Source organism: Denticeps clupeoides, unplaced genomic scaffold (assembly GCF_900700375.1).
Source record: "Denticeps clupeoides unplaced genomic scaffold, fDenClu1.1, whole genome shotgun sequence".
Classification (NCBI taxonomy): domain Eukaryota; kingdom Metazoa; phylum Chordata; class Actinopteri; order Clupeiformes; family Denticipitidae; genus Denticeps; species Denticeps clupeoides.
In genome coordinates this window covers 84,482-105,331 of record NW_021629728.1, presented here as the reverse complement: position 1 = coordinate 105,331, position 20,850 = coordinate 84,482, and the positions used below count along the sequence as shown (strand labels likewise).

Below are 20,850 nucleotides of genomic sequence, written 5' to 3'. Positions count from 1 at the left end.
TCTTTTCTCTCTTTTAAGCGTTTGGCCTGCAGCCTATAGACCAAACAAGCTGCCATGTTCAGATTTTTTGACCATAAACGGAGGAGACGGGAGTTCGTTTGCTCAGTCAAATTCAATGCTCTGGACATGACCGTTAGAAGCGGTCCTTTAGGTCTGCAGGACCAGAAACTCTTGGAATAGGTAAATTGTCCGGTTCAAATGACCCAGGACCTCCTAGTCCTGTTCCTGAATGAGGTTCTGAACCATCATCCCCTGGTCCTCAGTGAGGATGGAGAACTTCTGATGCAGTGGTTGCCATGCCAACGAGGCTGTCTGTCTGTTGGTGTGCATGTCAAGTTGCGCGTTTGCCGCTCAGGAGACCCGGCTCTGAAGGTTTCTACATTTTACATTTACGGCATTTACCAGACGCCCTTATCCAGAGCGACTTACAATCAGTAGTTACAGGGACAGTCCCCCCCCTGGAGACACTCAAGGTTAAGTGTCCTGCTCAGGGACACGATGGTAGTAAGTGGGGTTTGAACCTGGGTCTTCTGGTTCATAGGCGAGTGTGTTACCCGCTAGGTTACTACCACCTACTACCATCCTCAATGAACTTTTGTTCAACCTTAACGTTTGTTTAACCTTAAAAATTTCCCTTGACGTCCTTTGGACATAAGCAGACACAGACGGTAAAGGGCACAGTTTTTATTGATCATACAGGCCACAACACATCCAAGGGCTTCGTCTCCACACAGAAAAGACAAGTACAGTGCAGCAGTCTGTCCAACACCGAACATCACGCCACCTAAATACGAGCATTTCACGTCTTTCTACCCAAAAGGATATACACGTTACCGCTGGCAAACGACAGGAGACGACATGAAAAGCCCACATACTCGGCAATGGTGGTGAACTGTACAAATGTCACTGCACATCCCACACAACGTCGGAATTTAGTTACGTCCTCTAAATATTCAATATTTCAAGGTTAAATAGGCGATGACACGTACAGACCGTCGACAACGATTACAGCTACTTCTACAGGCTAGTCGGTGCGCCGAGCGCAAATCCTACGGCTATACAGATTTAACAGTCTCTTGGTCAGGCTAGAGAGGGCCGGCACGTATCACGATGCTGCCTGTTCGCAAGGAGAGGACAAATCACTACGCCTACGTATAAAAAGTGCTGCTTTTTTTTTATGTCCTTTAGAGAGTATGCTACATTATACAGTCATTTTAGTTAAGATGATTAACTATTCACTATATATACCGTGAAAACGAGTTAAGACTTTTTTTTTTTTAACCGTTGCTTTTAACGTTGATTTTTAATGCAACAAAATATAATAAAAATAACCATGTTAAGCCACTGTACAGTCCCACCGGTACTGTAAGGGTGTGTGGCCTGACATGTAAAGGGTGTGTGCGGTATTTTAACAGCGCCAAGAACGGTGTAAATACTATTCAGAATATTATTTTTTTTTGGGTCGGTATTTGGTTTTGGAATTCAAATTTTCAGGTTAACAGATATCACCAGAGATGCTCTAAATTTGGCATATCAGAGATGTAATGAGCATTAAATGAAATTACATAAATAAACAGTGCTAAGTTTTTCGAGAAAATGGCAATCGGGGCAGACCCATAATGGTTCATCTCCAAACATGATGAAGTGAAAGTGACGTGATTGTCATTGTGATACACTACAGCACAGCACACGGTGACACTGTGAAACGTGTCCTCTGCATTTAACCGTCACCCTTAGTGAGCAGTGGGCGGCCATGACAGGCGCCCGGGGAGCAGCTCTGTGGCACCTTGGCGGACCGGGATTCGAACCAACAACCTTCTGTTTATGGGGCCGGAAGGCCACCACTGCCCCATGAGAATATGGAGGGGAAATGGTCTTTCCTTTTTTTTTTTTGTAACTTTATTCAGAAAGGTAAACCTTCAAACATGCTATATTCGTTACATTTAAGTGAAATATGTTTATGTTGAAAGTAAAACCAAGAAATTAAAAAAAAAACTTTTTCACTATATTCTATTTTTTGTGACATGCAATAGTACTGTTTATATTCGGAAAGCCCAGAAGACGTACTGGATAGGTGGTTAGTGAACTTTCTAACATCACATTGACTCCTATTTATCGGTTGTCTTAGCGCCGTTAAAATACAGCCAGTAGTGTCGTAACAATCCCTCCCGCCACAAAAATTCCACTTCATTCAATTAAAAAGAAAACGAAGTCAGCATACAGGGGTCAAGAGGTCACGCCAGCCCGGTCGACCTTTTGTTCCCACTAAGCATAAGAGCAGCATTCCGGAGAGACACGGCTCTTTGCAGTCCTTTTTATTATAATTTTCTGTAATTTGAAAAAAACCAAAAATCTTCAAAACCCCGCCCCCTAAAATGTAATAATAATAATAATAATAATAATAAAAAAAAAAAAACACCCCATTATCACCGCTTTATTTCATTCAGGGATTTTTCTCTTGTTGGGGGGCATAAGGTGAGACGGGAGCTCGCCCGGCAGCTCGTGACCTTCCAACTTGACCTTGATGAGATGGTTGGCCAGAGCGAATTCTTCGTCGTCCAGCATGCCGTCCTTGTCTATGTCAGCCAGCTTCCAGATCTTGCCCAGCACGGTGTTGGGCAGTTTGGACTTCACCATCTCCTTCTTGGCGTTGGCCCCCGTGACCTTGCCGTTGACAGGCGACAGGGTGTAGAAGATCTCGTCGTACATGGGCTTGTCACGGGCCACCACCCACTCCACCTCATCGATGCCCTCGCCGGCGCCCTCCCCGTAGCCATGACCGAAAGGCCCGTTGAGCGTGCCATCAAAGGCCCCGCCCTTCACCACCTGGTTGGGTCGCTGGGTCTCCTCCTGCCTGACCAGCACCATGAGCTGGGCGATGTCATGGGCCAACATGTCGTCTACCGAGTCCAGAAGCTTCATCTTCAGGGGCTGGAACTTGTTGAGGTCATGGGCTTGTAGCTGTTCCTGTGCGAGACAGAGAGTCAGTTCTGGCATTTCTAATACATTTATACTCAATCCTGATTGGCTGGCGGACACGTCAAAGCTCTTGGAGCAGAATCATGGATTCATGGCACAAAAAGCTGTGGTTGGAATGCACAAGCAAACATGGTCCTTATCCAGTGGACGTTGGACACGTTTCTCTCTGATTGGCTCTGAACCGCACACAGAACTGGTTCACCCTCGGTCCATCTGGTCACGAATACCAAACAAGAACATTTCTGCACGGATGAAGTACTTCTGACGACAGATGGATGGGTAGGAGAAGATAGAAAACATGACTAACCTGCATCTTCTTGAGGTTGGGGAAGTCTCCAGGGGAGATCTGGTGCTCGCGCTCGATGCGGCCGTAGATCTCGCCCAGGCTGTTGATCAGCTCCTTCTTCTTGTTCTCCTTCCCAAAGACCGAGGGCATCTCCTTCTTCAAGGAGCTGATGATGTAGGCGTGGACCTGCAAACAGAAGAGCCGACGCAGAGAGTTACGGAAGCAAGAACCCTCTAAAAAAAGCCACGGAGAACGAGGAAGGATGAGTGTCCGGCTGCTGACAGCAGGGGAAGCCCGTCCCTCTGACTGGGACACCGGGCGGGGCGGCCGACTGTCAAGGCGACCAGCTGCTGCCGGCTTTTCCCCCTCGCCGTTTCCTTTAACCGAGGAGCCGTGACACGTGCACGCAATTCTCGGGCCCAGCAGGTCCGTCAGAAAACCATCTCGCCAGCATCTGCAGGGCTGAGATCCACGGCTGCTCGGTTAAAGGTTAGAAGGCGAGAGGAACCAGTTTGGTACCAGTTCCGTGAGCCGGACTCGTTCGGCACATGTGTGCATTTGCTTACTTTATGAAGCACTCGACTGATTGGCCGCCGCTTATCCTGTATCATTTGCATAAATGCGCCTCATTGCCCAAAGTATCTGCAGGGAAATCTGCATAAATGGATTTTATTCGCTTTTGGAGGTAGTAGCCTAGTGGGTAAAACACTCGCCTATGAACCAGAAGACCCAGGTTCGAACCCCACTTACTGCCATTGTGTCCCTGAGCGAGACACTTAAACCTGAGTGTCCCTGTAACTACTGGATAAGGGCGTCTGGTAAATGCTGTAAGTGTAAATGCTTTTTGAAGGGCGCCAACCAAGACTCAACCAAGAGAGCATAAGCTACTTTTCAGAAGTTGGACATTTCTGCATATAAAAATCCTTTTACGACTGGTAGTTTTGATATTTTCTGATTATGACGCCCAGAGGCTGGTTCAATAATACACTCCACCAAACAGAACGCATATACTGGATTAGAACTGGTATTTCTGGAAGAAAATCTCACCAGGATAATATGAGTCTTATTCATTTCAACCCCTGTCCTGCCACAAGGAGCACATCCTTCTATTTCACTGTTGACTGAGAGTAATCAAGGTGGCTGATCAGACGCCTCGAGTGGCAAGGGAAACCGCCTGAGGCTGAAATGCGACCCGCAGGTCACGACGGCCAAGATCACCTCCCAACACGAGCGGAATGAAGAGCCCTGGGTTCTGAAATTAGCACCAATGGCAGTCGTTATGAGTGCAGATACCATCGATTTGTGATTGTGTCTAGAAGCACCCTGACGTCAATCTATTCATCTCCTGCCCAGCAACTCCCCCCCCCCCTTCCCTCTCCACTGGCACTCTGGGTCCTGGCACTCGCCAACACAACATCTGGAGGCGCATGACAGACATACTGCAAGGAGAGAATCCGCAGACAGTAAAGTAAAATATGAGCACGGTACGTGGGGTGTTGCCTTTGGTATTATGATACTGGCGGCGGCTCCTCGTGGTCTGATCAATCATAAATGCTGTCGGGAAACTGGAGACTCGGCTGAGCCGTACCATGACTCAGGCCTTTTTTTTTGTACCTCCTGTCAATACATCACGTGAAAAAGAGTGCAAAGTGTTGCCAGAAATGTGACCTTCAAGCCACAATTGTCGAAAAATGCATAAAAACAGAAAAAAAAAAAAACGGCTAAAACTCATAATTACTCCAAATGAAATAGGTTTTGTACATAAATAATTTGCATTCTGAGACAAGCAGTTTTAACCAAAATCTAAAAAAAAAAAAAAAAAGCCCAATCTGGCAACACAGAAGATCTTGCCCTGACTTTAATACCAAGTCTGGCCATTTCTGGAGATAAAAATAAACACTCAGGTTTCCCAGCAAATATTTCCACGCCTTGAAGCAAAGCTCACGAGAGCCGCTTCCAAATCAACGTGCAAAATCCATCCGGACGGCAGAGACGACGAAACGGAACAGCGCGCTGCCGGACTGAAAAGGCGCAGGCCGACATCTCCGCGGATCAACAGCGGAGGACGTAGTCAAGGTCGGGCAACGTAAGGCCGGAGCAGAAGACGTGGCGAGCACACATCTCCTCGCTCAACCTGCTAATCCACCAGCACAACAAAGGAGGCTCTTGTACCTGCAGCCATTTTTTGAAAGCTTGTCAACTGCAGTCGATTAAGGAAATGCCCGGCCGTTAAAGGTTTACGTCCTACAGGAATTCACACTGCGTGTCCTTGGTGAAAGCATATCCACGGGATTGTTTCTAAAATTCTAAATTGCTTTGATCATTTGCACGTCTTCAATAAGCCAGTATAATAATTACCTACAGTGAAATGTTTAGCTAGAATTCAGTGTTGCCACATTTCTGGAGAAATTGCTCATTAGGAATATACATTGAGGGACTAATTTCTCACCATCTCAGCCGTGATTATACGAATGAACAGTATATACTTTAGAAGAAGTCCTCCTAGTCTTTCTACTATGGACTGACGGACTTCTGGAACATTGTTTAAACCCACGATGACCTGAAAACAATATTTCTCAGTTTGTCAGATGTTATGACCCATAGGTCATGGCCAATTTTGTTTTCCATGAAAGAAGCATTCACAAGCATTCCCCAGTCTTGGGAAATCTCCGGCTTTTTGCGTGAGCGGCCTGAATTTGATTATGACGTGCCTGTGCAGACAATATGTAGAGATATGACCTTATTTGACCCCACACAACCCGTTCACACAACGTTCCTAAACAGCTACTTAATGTAGCTGTGATGATCCGGTCCGCCAGGGGTTACTCCGGGTTTCATGTTCGTCCTGTGTTCATGTTTCCTGATCGTGTTCACCTGCGCATGAGTGTACAAAGCTGCCCTGTTTGTGTCTGTTCGCCGTCGGGCCATTGTTTGGTGATGTTCCCCTTGTCCTGTCTACCATGTATTACGTATGCGTCCTTGTTCCGCGCCATGTCCAGCCCTCGTGACAGTAACATTACTAGATATCATTCAGCCAATGAAACCAGAGTTTGCATTTTCTACTGCAATGTAAAAAATCCCTGGCAAAGGCAAAAAAAACTTTTGTGCAGGGCAGCTGGGGTCACCTTGGCGAGCCGCGCCCTCTTGATGAGGTCGTTGAGTTTCCTGAGCGCCGCGTTCCGCGGGAGGGACTGGATGTCCTTGAAGAGGTCCTGCTCCTCGGCCTCGAACAGCTTCCGGTTGTCGGGGATGAGCAGGGGCTGCGACCAGAAGGAGCCGATGTAGACGCGGATGACCTCGGGTGTGTTGACGATCTTCCCCAGGGACCACATGAGGGCGCCGTAGACCCTCATCAGCTGCTGGGTCTCGATTTGGTCGGCCTTGTTGAGCACCACGCGGATCTTGTCCTCGTGGTTCTTGAGTGCCCGGATGACCTCCGAGAACTCGTCCGAGATGTCCAGCTTGTGGGCATCGAAGAGCAGGATGATACGGTCCACGCGCTCAGCAAACCACTCCAACACCGCAGCAAAGTCGTAACCTGGAAAGATAATAGGAAGGAGTCAACCTGGAATCATCTAAGCCTCCAAACTATGACCTCATAAGAAGTGGTGTTTGCAGGAACGATCCATCAGAGCAACAATATGGATTCACAAGCCTGTTATTTTGAGTGTGGTTCATCATGAGCTCACGTCTGCATGATGCTCCTCACCGTGCAATCCCAAACCTAGAACAACCAGTGGCCTCTCAAACAAACCCAACGTCTATCTGTCCGCCCCTCAGTCCTAACTTCCACTCTCCACGGACGTCTAAACAAAGAGGGCAGTCAGGAGAGCAGTTTATTTATCTTCTCATGACCTTCTGGGAGCTGCGGAGGAATCCCTGGATAACGCGCTCCGCATTAAACGGGTGGCTGAGAATCTAATACGAATGGAGACGGTCGAGAGGAGCAAACGGGCTTCAGCAGGAAGTTCATACAGACGGATGATGCCGACTGATCTACTGAGTATTGATCGAATGTATTTACATTGCTAATATATTTATGTAAAAATATGCTAAAACAGTCGGACTTCTCAGGAATATTATAATGGAAAAGGTCTCATCTTCATATGCCAAACATTAAAAATGAAAGTGCGAAGATGCCAGGTACTGATTAAAGCCGGGCTCTCTCCTGCTGGATTTAATATTCCCGACGAGAGATAATGGGCCCGGCGATCTGGCGCTTTCCAGAGGGCCTTCACAACAAGCCGTGTGGGTGGAGCAGACGACCTTCCTTAAGAACCACATTTTCTGGCCCTGGCAACACCAGCCCACTTTCAGCTGTGACAGATTTAAACGTGAAGCGCTCTAAAGGCCTGAAATAAAAGCACTTTTTTTTAACAACAATCCCACCATAATGAATAAACGTCATTTAAAATGAACATTTTTTTTTTGTTCTGGCACGAGCTGGATGGTTCTGGAACACAGGCTTCACACCGTCAGAGGGGGTTAGAGCGTTAATGCGTCAAATCGCTGGCATGGAGCATGGCGCCGGGGCTCCCATGCCTCGGCAGAGATGGAAGGGGGAAGCCCCATCTCTCGCGGCTCGCCAGTTTCACTGGGGCCTTTATTGTGGCCCGCGGCGCCTACTGATGAAGCAGGGCCGAGCATATTCCACAGCGGGGGACAATAAGGGCCGTGAAACCGGCACGGCGTTACGGCAGAAACGACATGAGAGAGGGGGAGGCGCAGAGGGTGTTAATGCCCCGCGACCGGCGGGCCGCGACGTGGCCGCACCACAAGGGCCTTGTTAAAGCCGCGAGAAGCTTTTCAACAACAATAATAATTTTAAAAAAAAAGGGTCCGCTTCCTTTACAATACCTCCGTACGGGCAATTACGCAGCGAGCTATAACCACACTCCTCTTCTGCTGTAGCTGTTCACAGGGGGGGAAAGAGAGACAAACAGGTGAAATGATGCACGAAAACAGCTGAGTTCTCTGCAAGGTCCGGACCAAAAGAAGGCGCGGCTCCACCGCGGGGTTGCCAGGTCAGCGGATCTCTTCCGTCCGAATAAATACGGACGTGATTTATTTACCGTGGCCAGAGGGCTTATGCTTCACGCACAGAAATTTTCATCCATCTTCAAAGACCGCAGCTATGCAATCAACAAAAAGCTGTACAATTAGCATCTAAATGAGCGAGATTCAGAATTTTATATGCAGTACGACAGAATAGTAAAAATTATGATTTTTCACACTAATTAGTTAAAAAAATAAAAATTTTGTTTACACTGAACCCTTTTTTTCCACAGTGCTTATAAGAGAAAATACATTTTTGACCCTTGGGCAAGTGGGCTTTAAAATCTCTTGCAGTCTAAACTATTTGTAAAATTAACTGGTTGGACAACATCTCAGATGTCCAACAATTGACAACAACTCAAAGGCTCCGACAGGCACACGATAGTGTCAAACGTCACAACATTTCTGCGTACAAATCTGGCAGAATCGGCAGCAAGAGCAGCACTGGCTGCACGTCAACGGAACCTTCCAGAAACGTTCCATCAGCTGCGGTTCTCCGAGAATAACGCGGCTGAGAACAAGCATTCAGTATTCCTCCTGGGTACTGCCAGCATCTGTCTGGTCCATTTAGGAGCCTCTCAGTACAATTCCAACAGAACTAAACAACGCTGATTTCCACTTATTTATGCAATATGTTAATAATATTAACAACAACAACAACAATAACATTTTATTTACAGAGTAAAATAAACTAACCAGCTCATGCAGTTAAATTGGACATAATAAAAAAAAAACATTGTAGAGTTCTATTATTGTATTTTCCTGACGTTTCCGATTCTCAATTAATCGATAAGATGATCAATTAATAAAAACAATCGACAGAGCTGAGGTCACATGACTGAGGTTGGACGCGAGGGCCAGCTGGAGGCATGTACACACTCGCAACCAAGCTGGCAGCACGTGGCGCATTGCTCGGCATGGACTCAGGGAGTCGCCCGCGGCCACGGGGCATGTCCCGGCCGCGGCCCGGTCTGGCACGGGCGCATGAACACGTGATCTAGCTTCTCGATTCAATTCCTTTTTTTTTTTATTTGTATTTTTTCACATTAATTGACTAATATGGCGATTTATACATTCTATGCCATTTATACCAAAAATCTAGGCTAGTGCGTTGCTAGTGAAATTTTATTTCTGAAAAGAGAACAGGTGGGGGGGGGGGTCAGGGCGGGGCTCGCAAAGATTGCACGCGTTGGACGCTGTCAAAAACGGCATTTTTTTTTTTTTTTACCCGCACGAATGTGCGTGTAAAAGAGCCGCGGGCGGCCGGGCCCCTGGTCTGGCCGGGCCCCTGGTCTGGCCGGTTTCACCACAGGTGGCCAGCGTCAGGAAAAAGATTATTTAGGGGTTTTACAGTTGAGTGAGGCGAAAGTGACGTGATTGTCATTGCGAAACACTGCAGCACGCGGTGACGCGGCGAAACGTGTCCTCTATATTTAACCATCGCCCCTTGGTGAGCAGTGGGCACCATGACAGGTGCCCGGGGAGCAGCGTGTGGGGACGGTGCCTTCAGGGGGACCACATTTTTCTTGCCATCGACAAAGTGTAACACACTTGCAACGTAGCCTCATATTTTGAAGTCAGAAGGCCGACTGTATGTTGACGCAATCTTGCACAAACGTCCCCAGACGCCAGACTTTGCCGCTGAGCAAAGCGCCGTCCCCACACGCTGCTCCCCGGGCGCCCGTCATGGCCGCCCACTGCTCACCAAGAGTGATGGTTAAATACAGAGGACACGTTTCACCGTGTGCACCGTGTGCTGTACTGCTGTGTCTCACAATGACAATCACGTCACTTTTTTTTTTCTTTTTAAACCATGTAAAAGAGCGGCGGCCAGCAGGTGACGGCCGAGTCCCTTTTCAGGATTTTTCGGATGCCACGCCTGCGCCACACACAGCGTCGGGTCAAATGTCGAGTCGAGGCGCTCTCACCGGTCACACCGACGTGGCAGCGGTGGGTATTTCACATCGCAGCGGCGTCTCCTCATTAAAGCGCTCGCGGCGGCCCGCTAATGAGACAGCGTCCCTCACGCCGAGTCCCTGTCCCCGATCCAGAGCCTCCGAGTCCTAGAACGCGCGTAGCTGTGGGCTAATGAGCGAAACGGGAGCGCGGCGAGGGCAGCGAGGGCCAGCGCGTAACGCGCATTCCAGCGTCTGGATATTTCACAGGTGACCCCGCTGTGTCAACTTTCATCATCGGAGAAGTCCAGACTTTTCTAGGTGCATCTTCACCACGACAAAGCTGTACCTTTGTCTTCACTGCATCGGTTAAGATGAAATAACATTGAATACAATAACTGAATACACTGGTATCAATTATCAATGTCAATAAACATCAGCATTTTTAGATCAAATAAACCCTAATTCTGTGTTAAATAAGGAAGCGTCACTAGATGAGAACATGACCTGCAGATTAATTATCGCCCCGTTATTTTTTCAAGGCGACCTCCTATTGAAGACCAAAGAACATTTAATACATGTATTAAAGGATTAAGGAAGCGGCCCCGTAATCAGAAGGTTGCCGGTTCGAATCCCGATACGCCAAGGTCCCACCGAGCAAAGCACCGTCCCCACACACTGCTCCCCGGGCTCCTGTCATGGCCGCCCACTGCTCACTCAGGGTGATGGGTTAAATGCAGAGGACAAATTTCACTGTGTGCACCGTGCGCTGTGCTGCTGTCTGTCACAAGTGACAATCACTTCACTTTCACTTCAGTGTATAGTACAGTGTTTTGCAATAATCCATCAAACCGGCAAAATCCATAATGCTTTGATTTGTCACACCGATCATTTAAGAAATCGTCTTGTGTTTATTCTCCAATCTTCAGTGCAGGAAGTGGAGTTTGAACACGGACCTTCTGGCCACACCCCACAGTGGACCTGAAAGCAGGAGCAGCCTGTAATCTGTGGTGTCTAAACGTCCCCATTCTCCGCGTGCCAGACACTAACTCGTCCCCATCCATTACGTCCCGTCCCCTCAGGCAGCCGAGGTAACCGCGCGGGCGCACAAAGCTGCCCGGGCGACGATTTCACTGGCAAATCACGGGCCCCGAGTCTGGCGGCATGTGACCGGCCGCTAAAGCCCTTGCATAACGCAGAGTTCACCGCCGGCCGCGTCCACAGCGGGACGAGCGCATGCTCGCTGCCAGGGAATCCGGCCTCGGGGCCACGCCGACTTCATCTCCAGCCAGGTGCCCGCCGACGTTGCCAAGTATGCTTATTAAGCAACTCGAGGCATGCCTTTTCACGGCGTCGCTGGAGAATACCGGCTGATCTCAAAAATGTTGTTACTTACCAGCAGCGCACCCCCAAAAAAACCCTCCAAATTCCATTATTAACCGTAAACTAATTCTGTCATTTACAGCATTTGCCAGACGCCATTACCCAGAGCGACTTACAATCAGTAGTTACAGGGACAGTCCCCCCCCTGGGACACGATGGTAGTATATTACTATAAAAATCCGTAAAGCAACTCAATTAAATGAAGCGACCCTTTCTTCCTTCTTTATTTCTTTGAGTGACACAGACAAAATGGGGTTACAGAGCTCCAGGAGATGGATCTGGCAGCGGTGGCCTAGCGGTTAAGGAAGCGGCCCCGTAATCAGAAGGTTGCCGGTTCTAATCCCCATCCACCAAGGTGCCACTGAGGTGCCACTGAGCAAAGCACCGTCCCCACACACTGCTCCCCGGGCGCCTGTCATGGCCGCCCACTGCTCACTCAGGGTGACGGGTTAAATGCAGAGGACAAATTTCACTGTGTGCACCGCCAAGGTGCCACTGAGGTGCCACTGAGCAAAGCACCGTCCCCACACACTGCTCCCCGGGCGCCTGTCATGGCCGCCCACTGCTCACTCAGGGTGACGGGTTAAATGCAGAGGACACATTTCACTGTGTGCACCGTGTGCTGTGCTGCATTCCCGTTCCCAACAGGCACCATCTTGGTCAGGGTCATTTCATTTCAGACCAGGCGTGTGTTTGTGTCCAGCCGGACATCAGCTTCCACCGAGGACTTTAGCTGCGGACGCCGGCGGTCTGAGTCCTTTTGTTTTGCGGCGGCCGTTATTCACTCCGCACTCAGCAAAGTCCATTAGGTGCCGGGAAGCCCACAGTAATCGGTGGACGTCAGCACTTCCCTTTCGGCCGCGGGGCCGCTTCTCTGGGAATGGCGCGGGCGGGGGGGGGGGGGATTAGAGCGCTTTCAGACCGTCCCGGGCCCAGGAGGGACGTGGCGGCGGGGAATACGTCACCGTATTTCAACCCAAATGATATTATCACATCCGGCAAAAAAAAAAAGGACGACGGCCATGGTGGGCCGAGGAAGAAATTGCAATGTGGGGGGTCACCAAAAATGATATTAAATGCATAAAACCCCCAAAACACACCCAATAGGATCATCTAAACTCTGTATAATACTGTGAATCCTGTAAATCTTCGTACTCGATTCCTATCGTGTCGGGTCGGTCGGAAAGCCCGACCTTCCGGGCTGTGGTGCCGTCAGGGGACGCACGCATGGACACGGGGGCGAGCGGAGGCGGCGTCTGTCGGCGTGGGGGGGGGAGGATACCGATACTTTACATAACAACTCAAAGTGTTCGGAAAATCGAGATTAAAAATCCTATGCCAAGTGTGCGCCCCGCCCTGCTGTGTGGGGGCGGGGCTTCGGTGGCGCGCCCAGTGCACCAGGCGGACGCGGCGTTCATCAGGAAACCACTCGTGGCGACGAAGCCGAAGCCAGCGTCCGGAATACGGCGGACTCGAATTGTGCGGCGGTGGCCTAGCGGTTAAGGAAGCGGCGCCGTAATCAGAAAGCACCGTCCCCACACACTGCTCCCCGGGCGCCTGTCATGGCTGCCCACTGCTCACTCAGGGTGATGGTTAAATGCAGAGGACAAATTTCACTGTGTGCACCGTGTGCTGTGCTGCTGTAGATCACACGTGACAATCACTTTACTTTATCAGTCCGATTAAAACACTCGTTGTGACGTGAAATATTTTTTCACCAAAATGGACGTGAGCTTCGGTGGCCGACTGCTGCTTCTCTGGTGTCACGTTGCGCACATCCTGTTTTCCAACTCGCCCCAGTTTACGGTTACCATCAAATATGCGCGCTTCCTCCGGGGGGCCCGCGCCGTACAAGCGGAGACTCCCAGACGCGGCGCTGAGTCCCACCCGCGATGTTCCGTGCGTGTTTGCGGTGCCGGGCGTTACCTCGACTGATCCGCTGCTTCTCCCCGGACAGGATTCCCGGAGTGTCGATCACGCTGATGCTTTCCAGGACGGGGTTGGGCAGCTGGGCACAAACGAACCTGCGGGACACAAGAGCCACGTCCCGTCATCTGCAGAGCACCGGGGACCGATGCCAAACCCGGAACGCCGATTCTCAGTCCACAGCGGGACAGCGGTCACATGACACTCGGGTTCAATTCCATTTTTATTATTATTATTATTATTTTTTTTTTTTCTGCAAGTCATGATTGACAGCTGTCGATTTAAACCCGCCCTGTCGCCTCCCTCGCTTCTCCACCGGGCCGGAAATACAATCTGAGCGTCCGCGGCTATTAATACACAGCTATTAATAATCCGGACGCTGCAGATTACATGGGGACGTGGGAACTGTGACGGGCTCCTCCGACAGGAAGTGCGTATTATATTCACATCGCTGTTAAAAAGGGACTTGTTCGTACACGTACAGCGTCCATTCGCACAGTTCCTCATCAAGGCCACTAATAAGCGAGACCCTATTACGCTCCGGATAAGTACGCGACATTCCCACGCACCTGTTGAGGAAGGCGTTCCCGAAGGCGTTCAGCTTGCGGAAGGGCTTCTTGGGGTCCACCACCAGGGCGTTACCGGGGACCAGTCCCTCGATGTCCCCGTGCATCACCGCGATGAAGGAGTCGGTGGTGGGCTCGGGCCCGATGCGCATCCCCGGGAAGTCCTGCTCCAGCAGGTACCTGCACAGGAGGTTTTATTAAAGCCCAACACCGCTTTAAATGGCCTGGAAAACGGCGGAAACAAGTATTTTACCGTATTAAACTAAAAAATACAGGCAAATACCGTGAAACCAGTAAAATAAAAAAAAAAAAAAACAAAGATTACAGAATTTTGGTCTTACTGCCCATCACTAAATACTAATAACGTTAATAAGTGGGATTGCAAACACATCAGTGACTGCATGCAGGATACATACGTGGGATTTCGGGGCGATTACCTCTACGGAGAGATAATAACACAATTATAACACCGCCTGACGGCACGGTACTGATGAAAATACGCCTTATTGTCATTAGCAACAGCGGTGACAGTGGGCTGCACATGGGGACGGCATTGGACTGTCCCGCACGGCTGTGACAGGAGGGACGTTGTCCGTGCTCTTGCGTCCGAAGCGAATAACGTAGCGGGGGACACCGACGACGCTCCCGCAGATCATAACGGGACAAGCCTGCAACATTTATGGGGGGAATTGTGCAGTTTTAGGGGCTCAGCTATACAGGTGCCATTACGTTTGGCAGACGCCCGTATCCAGAGCGACTGCTTTTATGTCACCATGGATGAAGAGATCAGTTCTGGTTCACTAGGACCCCCAACTATGAATACAATCTTTTTATTCACTCTGTTCTAGTTTCTATACAGAAGTCAGACGAGAAGAAGGTTACAAGTTCATCTAAATATTCTCTAAAGAGGAAGGTGTTGAGCTGCCGTGTGAAGGTGCTCGGTGACTGAGCTGGAAGTTCATTCCACCACCGAGGGGCCAAGACGGAGAAGAGTCTAGATGAGCGTCTTCCTTTTACCTTCAGAGATGGAGGGACCAGGCGAGCAGTACTGGAGGCTCGGAGTATACCAGGTGCAGTGCGAGGTGTAATAAGGGCTGTGAGGTAGGATGGTGCTACTCCATGTTTGGCTTTGTAGGCCAGCATCAGTATTTAGAACCTGATGCGTGCAGCTACTGGGAGCCGGTGGAGGGAACGTAGCAGAGGGGCGGTGTGGGAGAATTCGGGATTACCGTTCGAAAGTTTAGGGCCATTTACAAACAGTTTGGTGCATTAAAAGACATCAACTGGGCAGATAGGAGCTTCATCAGCAAGTAGAACGATGCTGCGTCTCATTCATTATTATAAGGCGTCCGGTGGTCCTGCTGGTCCTACCTGATGAAGCTGGTCTTGCCCGTGGAATACTGGCCCACCAGCAGCACCATGGGCTTGTTGTCGAAGTCGGCGTCCTCCAGGGCGGGCGAGTGGAACTCGTGGAAGCGGTAGTGCTCCTCCAGCGGCAGCAGCTTGCTCTTGTACAGCTTCTTCAGGCCGTCGCTGACCGTCTGGAAGACCTCGGGCTCCTTCTTCCTCCGGTCGTCGGTGCCCAGCCAGCTGAACATGGTGCAGGTGGCCCGGGCCGTTCGGCGGCGATCGGTGGCTTTTCGAAACGCAACAAACACGATGTATGGACATTTAATTCATGCAACTATAGCATTATTCTCCCTGGCTGCAAGGTCGCATCATTAACGCTTGAAGATGCACATTTTTATTTTACCGACAATTATATAAACACGCAGTCTTTCATTGGAATATGAGGAGGAGTCCCCACCCCCCCAAAAAAAGGAAAAACGTCCAGAGACGGGGGGACAAAAACGCGCGGCGCGGCGGCGACAAATAAAACAAAACGACGGACGAATCGCGACCCGCGGCCGTGGAACGCTGCGCGGCGACGGGCTCCGCCGGCTCCTCCGCTGCGGCGGATTTAAGAGCGCCGGCCCCCCCTGGAAGAAACCCGATCCGAGAGGAAGTGCCCGACTGCTGGCAGAGCCCCGCCCAGCGGCACTGGCCGGGCTGTGGGCGGCGGAGAGGGCGCTGCAGCGCCCCCAGTGGCCGTGGCGCGCAATCGCCCACTGTAAACATTGATATTTACTGCATCGCCGTCGTTCATTATTGCAAGAACTGGAGTAGAAGGGACGGGACTGTCTTGTGGTAGTAGCCTAGTGGCTAACACACTCGCCTGTGAACCAGAAGACCCAGGTTCAAACCCGACTTACTATCATCGTGTCCCTGAGCAGGACACTCAACCCTGAGTGTCTCCAGGGGGGGACTGTCCCTGTAACTACTGATTGTAAGTCGCTCTGGATGAAGTTAAGGGCATCTGATAGTGAAAATAGTGAGAGAAAAGTCACATGTCCTCTGCATTCTGATTACGGGTCTGCTTCCTTACCTGCCAGGCCTCCACTGACCACTGATCCCGAAGTGAAAGTGGTAATAATAAAGATGTTGATATGTAAAGGTGTTTTAAAAGAACTGGGTGTCGGTCTCATCCAACACTGTAAAATAGTGAATAATCTCCTGCAAGTAAAAGTCTACAGACGGAGTGTCTATCTAGTCATTGTTTCATGAAAAGAAGGATAATCTGCAATAAACCCTTTTTTTCATCAGAGTTTGCCATATGGTTATTACTAATATTACATTAGCAACATTACAAGTGCTTTTGTTGGTTTGCTGGTTTGTAGACTTTTGCACAGTACTGTACTTCGCAGCATATTAACATATGATATGTATCAATAATTGTAATATGAACATATCACACCACATTGCTTTATTATTGTATTCACGTTCAGACGGAATTGTCTGACCTGTTATAACCTGATTATGTAGACCGACTATATTCCCGATTGTGTTCACACGTCGTTTCGTAAATACGATCATGTATGAACTTTACGCCCCACCTCCCTTATACTTTATCCAGTTAATCAAATGCAGTATTACAGTAAATAAAAAAAATCCGTATCTCATGAGGCAGAAGAAAAAGAAGATAAAACACCTTTTCAGGGCAAATTCACCAGAAATAAAAAGCTTACAAATGAAATTAATCATTTTTTTTCTTGAACTCATATTTATTATGAAGCTAGAAGGGTTTTTTTGTCGTTGTGGTTGTCCCAGGACGGTCTGTGACGTCATCTAGTGCCCAGTTAGAGGTACTGTAGTTTTGCCTGGGAGGGTTATTAGAAACGCACCTCTTTTTTTTTTTTATATGGGTGGGATGAGCTTCCAATCCGCCGTTCTCACATGCACAGGAGGGAGGCCGGGTCGAGCTCTCCTTTTTAAAACCAATTCCTGCTTGTGATGCAGGTTACGTGCGGCTGGCGCAATGTTAACCGGTGCGCATGAAACAGCGGGAAGGATGCACGTACCGGGCCAGAACACCGTAGTCGTGGCCGACTTGTGCCGGCCAGCAATTCCACTGTTCGCGATTTATTTCTTTTTCTGTCAATTGCCTCAATAAAAGGGCAGAATTCGGATGTGCAGGATGATGCGACTTATTTCTTATTATGTAGACCACCCGATAACTAGTTAAAATATTCAACTTTTCGAAACAGCTTTCCAGTTTGAAGCCCGTGAAGACCGTTGGAAATATGTGACGTTCACAGCTTTAGTGACATCTGGTGGTCTGCAGGTTTCATGCTCGGGGATTTTTCTTGACTGTGTTTTTGAGGACAGCCCAAAGGAATCCAGAAACGCACATTTAACAATTCATTTTGCAGGAATATATAGTATATGCACATCTACTCGTTTATGGGTCCTGCAGTTTTTATGCACTAAAGAACAAAGCCGATGACACAATTAACACATGTGAAGTTACGTAATGAACTAAATTAGATTAGATTAGATCCAACTTTATTGTCATTACACATGTACAAGTACAGAGCAACAAAATGCAGTTTAAGTCTAACCAGAAGTGCAATAAGCAGCAAGTGCTGGATAAAGATAAAATAAGTTATGGGTATACATAAGGTGATATGTACAGGAAGAGACTGTATTTTCAGATGGATGTACCGTCGTATGTAATAATGTACAGTTAGTATTAACTATAAATATGAGCATATGTACTTAAAAAAAGTGTATAATCAGAATTCTACAAATGTGTATATGCAATGGATATGTACAATGTAGTGCAATGATTATGTGCAAAGATGTGCAAGATGAAATAGTACGGTATATATATCAGGTTTCTGGGGTGTCCAGACTTTTGACTGGCAGCATATATTTCTGACACCAGCGTATTGAACAGTGAAACGTTGCACCATCCTGCACATCCGAATTCTGCCCTTTTATTGAGGCAATTGACAGAAAAAGAAATAAATCGCGAACAGTGGAATTGCTGGCCGGCACAAGTCGGCCACGACTACGGTGTTCTGGCCCGGTACGTGCATCCTTCCCGCTGTTTCATGCGCACCGGTTAACATTGCGCCAGCCGCACGTAACCTGCATCACAAGCAGGAATTTGGTTTTAAAAAGAAGAGCTCGACCCGGCCTCCCTCCTGTGCATGTGAGAACGGCGGATTGGAAGCTCATCCCACCCATATAAAAAAAAAAAGAGGTGCATTTCTAATAACCCTCCCAGGCAAAACTACAGTACCTCTAACCGGGCACTAGATGACGTCACAGACCGTCCTGGGACATCCAGAGCCTGACAACCGCAACGACAAAAAACCCTTCTAGCTTCATAATAAATATGAGTTCAAGAAAAAAATGATTAATTTAATTTGTAAGGTTTTTATTTCTGGTGAATTTGGCCCTGAAAAGGTGTTTTATATTCTTTTTCTTCTGCCTCATCAGATCCGGATTTTTTTTATTTACTGTAATACTGCATTTGATTAACTGGATAAAGTATAAGGGCGGTGGGGCGTAAAGTTCATACACGATAGTATTTACGAGACGACGTGTGAAATGGCGCTTTAAATAAACGCGGTGAAAAACGCAGTTCCCGGACGCCGCGCCAGGTGGCGCTGCACCCGCCGGCGGAACCGGGCGGATCTATTTCTCCGGCAGGGAGCGGGCTGGAGCGCGGCCAGTGTAGCGAGGGCTGCGAGCCTGGAGCGCAGGGCTCGGCCGCGCCGGCGGAGACGCGCACGGCGGAGACGCGCACCGGGCGAACCCATGGGGCGAGGACGCGCACCGGGGTCCGGGAGAAGGGCGACGCCATGAAGCGGCTCTCTCGCAGGCTGACTCTGGCCGCCGCCGCCGCGCTCCTCTGGGCGGCCGCGCTGCTCTACCTGATCCTGTTAAGTCGCCGCGAAGTGTCCGAAAGCGCCGCCGGGGACGCGCAGCGGGACGCCAAGGTGAGCGCGCCTGGAACCGGCAACTTTGCGCGCATCGCCAGGTCTTCTGTTGCGCACCTGCTTCTGGGCGTCCGGTGTGTGTGTGTGTGTGTGTGTGTGTGGGGGGGGGGGTCATCACACCAGGATAAATGCCCCCCACCACACCGATGTCGGACTTTCGTCTCTTTGGTGACTTTTTTGGGTTTATTCTGTTCATCAGCTCTGGGTTTAGGCTGAAAGGGACGTTTGTTGGACCAGGACGTGTTGTTTTTGGCTGGATGAATGAAGGATGAATCTTCTGCAAAATCCACGATTCCAAGCTGCTTACAGAAGGGTTTCATTTTCTGTAATGAAGGTTGCGTGCATGTTACAGTCATTTAATAACTCATAACCCATCTTTATTATTAGAATTATTACATAGATACACATTTAAGCATTTCCTAAAAAAAAGGAAGGGTTTTATCTTGCATTTAAAGATGGAACTTATAGGGTGGTAGGAGCCTATGGACCAGAAGACCCAGGTTCAAACCCCACTTACTACCAACGTGTCCCTGAGCAGGACACCTCCAGGGGGGGACTGTCCCTGGGCGTATGGTACATGCAGTAAACGTAAATGTAAATGTAGTGTAAGTTGATTCCACCAGCTCAGAGTGTAGATTCCGTGGTGCAGAGCGAGGGGTGATGAGGGGTCTGAGGTGGGAGGGCGTGGCCCTTCCCTTGGCTTTGTAGGCCAGCACCAGGATTTTAAATACATGTGGGATGTGGGAAGGTTCTGGATCGGAAGCGATTAACAGCCGTATTAAAAACTTCTGTAAAGCTTCCCGGAACAAAGGAACCGTCGGATGGTGGGGTTCTGCAGCGATCCGCGCCTCCTGTTGATAACGCGCTCGTCTCCCGGGACTTTTATCTGCGTCCTGCACACGCCTCTGGGGCCACTTGCGAAAAAGTGAGCGTCAGACGATTCCGGAACCTGCAGGCTGCACGCTCGGTGGATTTCGGGCTAAACGCAGGCCGCTGCCTGTACGGCTCCTCACCGGGCCCCGGGGAGCTTCTCCTCGTCCACGAAGGGATTGTCGGTGCAGGCGTGCGGGGACGTGCTTCCTCCTCTCCGCTTACAAGCGCCTTGTCGGGTCGAGAAGCGTCTTCTAATCATTTACATTTACGGCATTTACCAGACGTCCTTATGCAGAGCGACTTACAATCAGTAGTTACAGGGACAGTCCCCACCTGGAGACACTCAGGGTTAAGTGTCTTGCTCAGGGACACAATGGTAGTAAGTGGGATTTGAACCTGTGACTCTGTAGTCTTCTGGTTCATAAGCAAGTGTGTTACCCACCAGGCTACTACCACCCGGTAATCCCGCCCCGGCGACCGTTTCGCTCGCTTCTCTCTGCTCTGTTCGAAATCAGAACCCGTCAAAGGCAGGACGCGGCCTGTTCGCGGCAAACAGACAA

General features: G+C 49.3%; 2 protein-coding genes across 2 annotated transcripts in view; one reads left to right on the top strand and one right to left on the bottom strand.

The window, feature by feature from the left end:
• Nucleotides 1-1,778: 1,778 nt before the first annotated feature.
• LOC114772865 (EH domain-containing protein 3) lies at nt 1,779-16,114 on the bottom strand. Its single transcript, XM_028965586.1, has 6 exons — nt 15,462-16,114; nt 14,094-14,270; nt 13,525-13,622; nt 6,391-6,803; nt 3,287-3,451; nt 1,779-2,967 (listed from the first exon to the last, which is right to left on the bottom strand). Exons 1-6 carry the CDS (start codon nt 15,686-15,688, stop codon nt 2,440-2,442), a joined length of 1,608 nt encoding a protein of 535 aa, XP_028821419.1. The 5' UTR covers nt 15,689-16,114; the 3' UTR covers nt 1,779-2,439.
• Nucleotides 16,115-19,118: 3,004 nt separating this feature from the next.
• Nucleotides 19,119-20,850, top strand: part of LOC114772864 (polypeptide N-acetylgalactosaminyltransferase 14-like) — a 77,254-nt gene continuing 75,522 nt past the window's right edge. The window contains 1 exon segment of the mRNA XM_028965585.1: nt 19,119-19,417. Within this exon segment, the coding sequence (XP_028821418.1) occupies nt 19,280-19,417 (138 nt within the window). The 5' untranslated portion in view covers nt 19,119-19,279.

Coding starts and splice junctions, on each gene's coding strand:
- LOC114772865 (XM_028965586.1), bottom strand. CDS start 15,688: ATGTTCAGCTGGCTGGGCACCGACGACCGGAGGAAGAAGGAGCCCGAG. Junction 13,623..14,093: donor GGGAACGCCTTCCTCAACAG/GTGCGTGGGAAT, acceptor TGTGTCCCGCAG/GTTCGTTTGTGCCCAGCTGC. Junction 6,804..13,524: donor GAAGCAGCGGATCAGTCGAG/GTAACGCCCGGC, acceptor TTATCTTTCCAG/GTTACGACTTTGCTGCGGTG.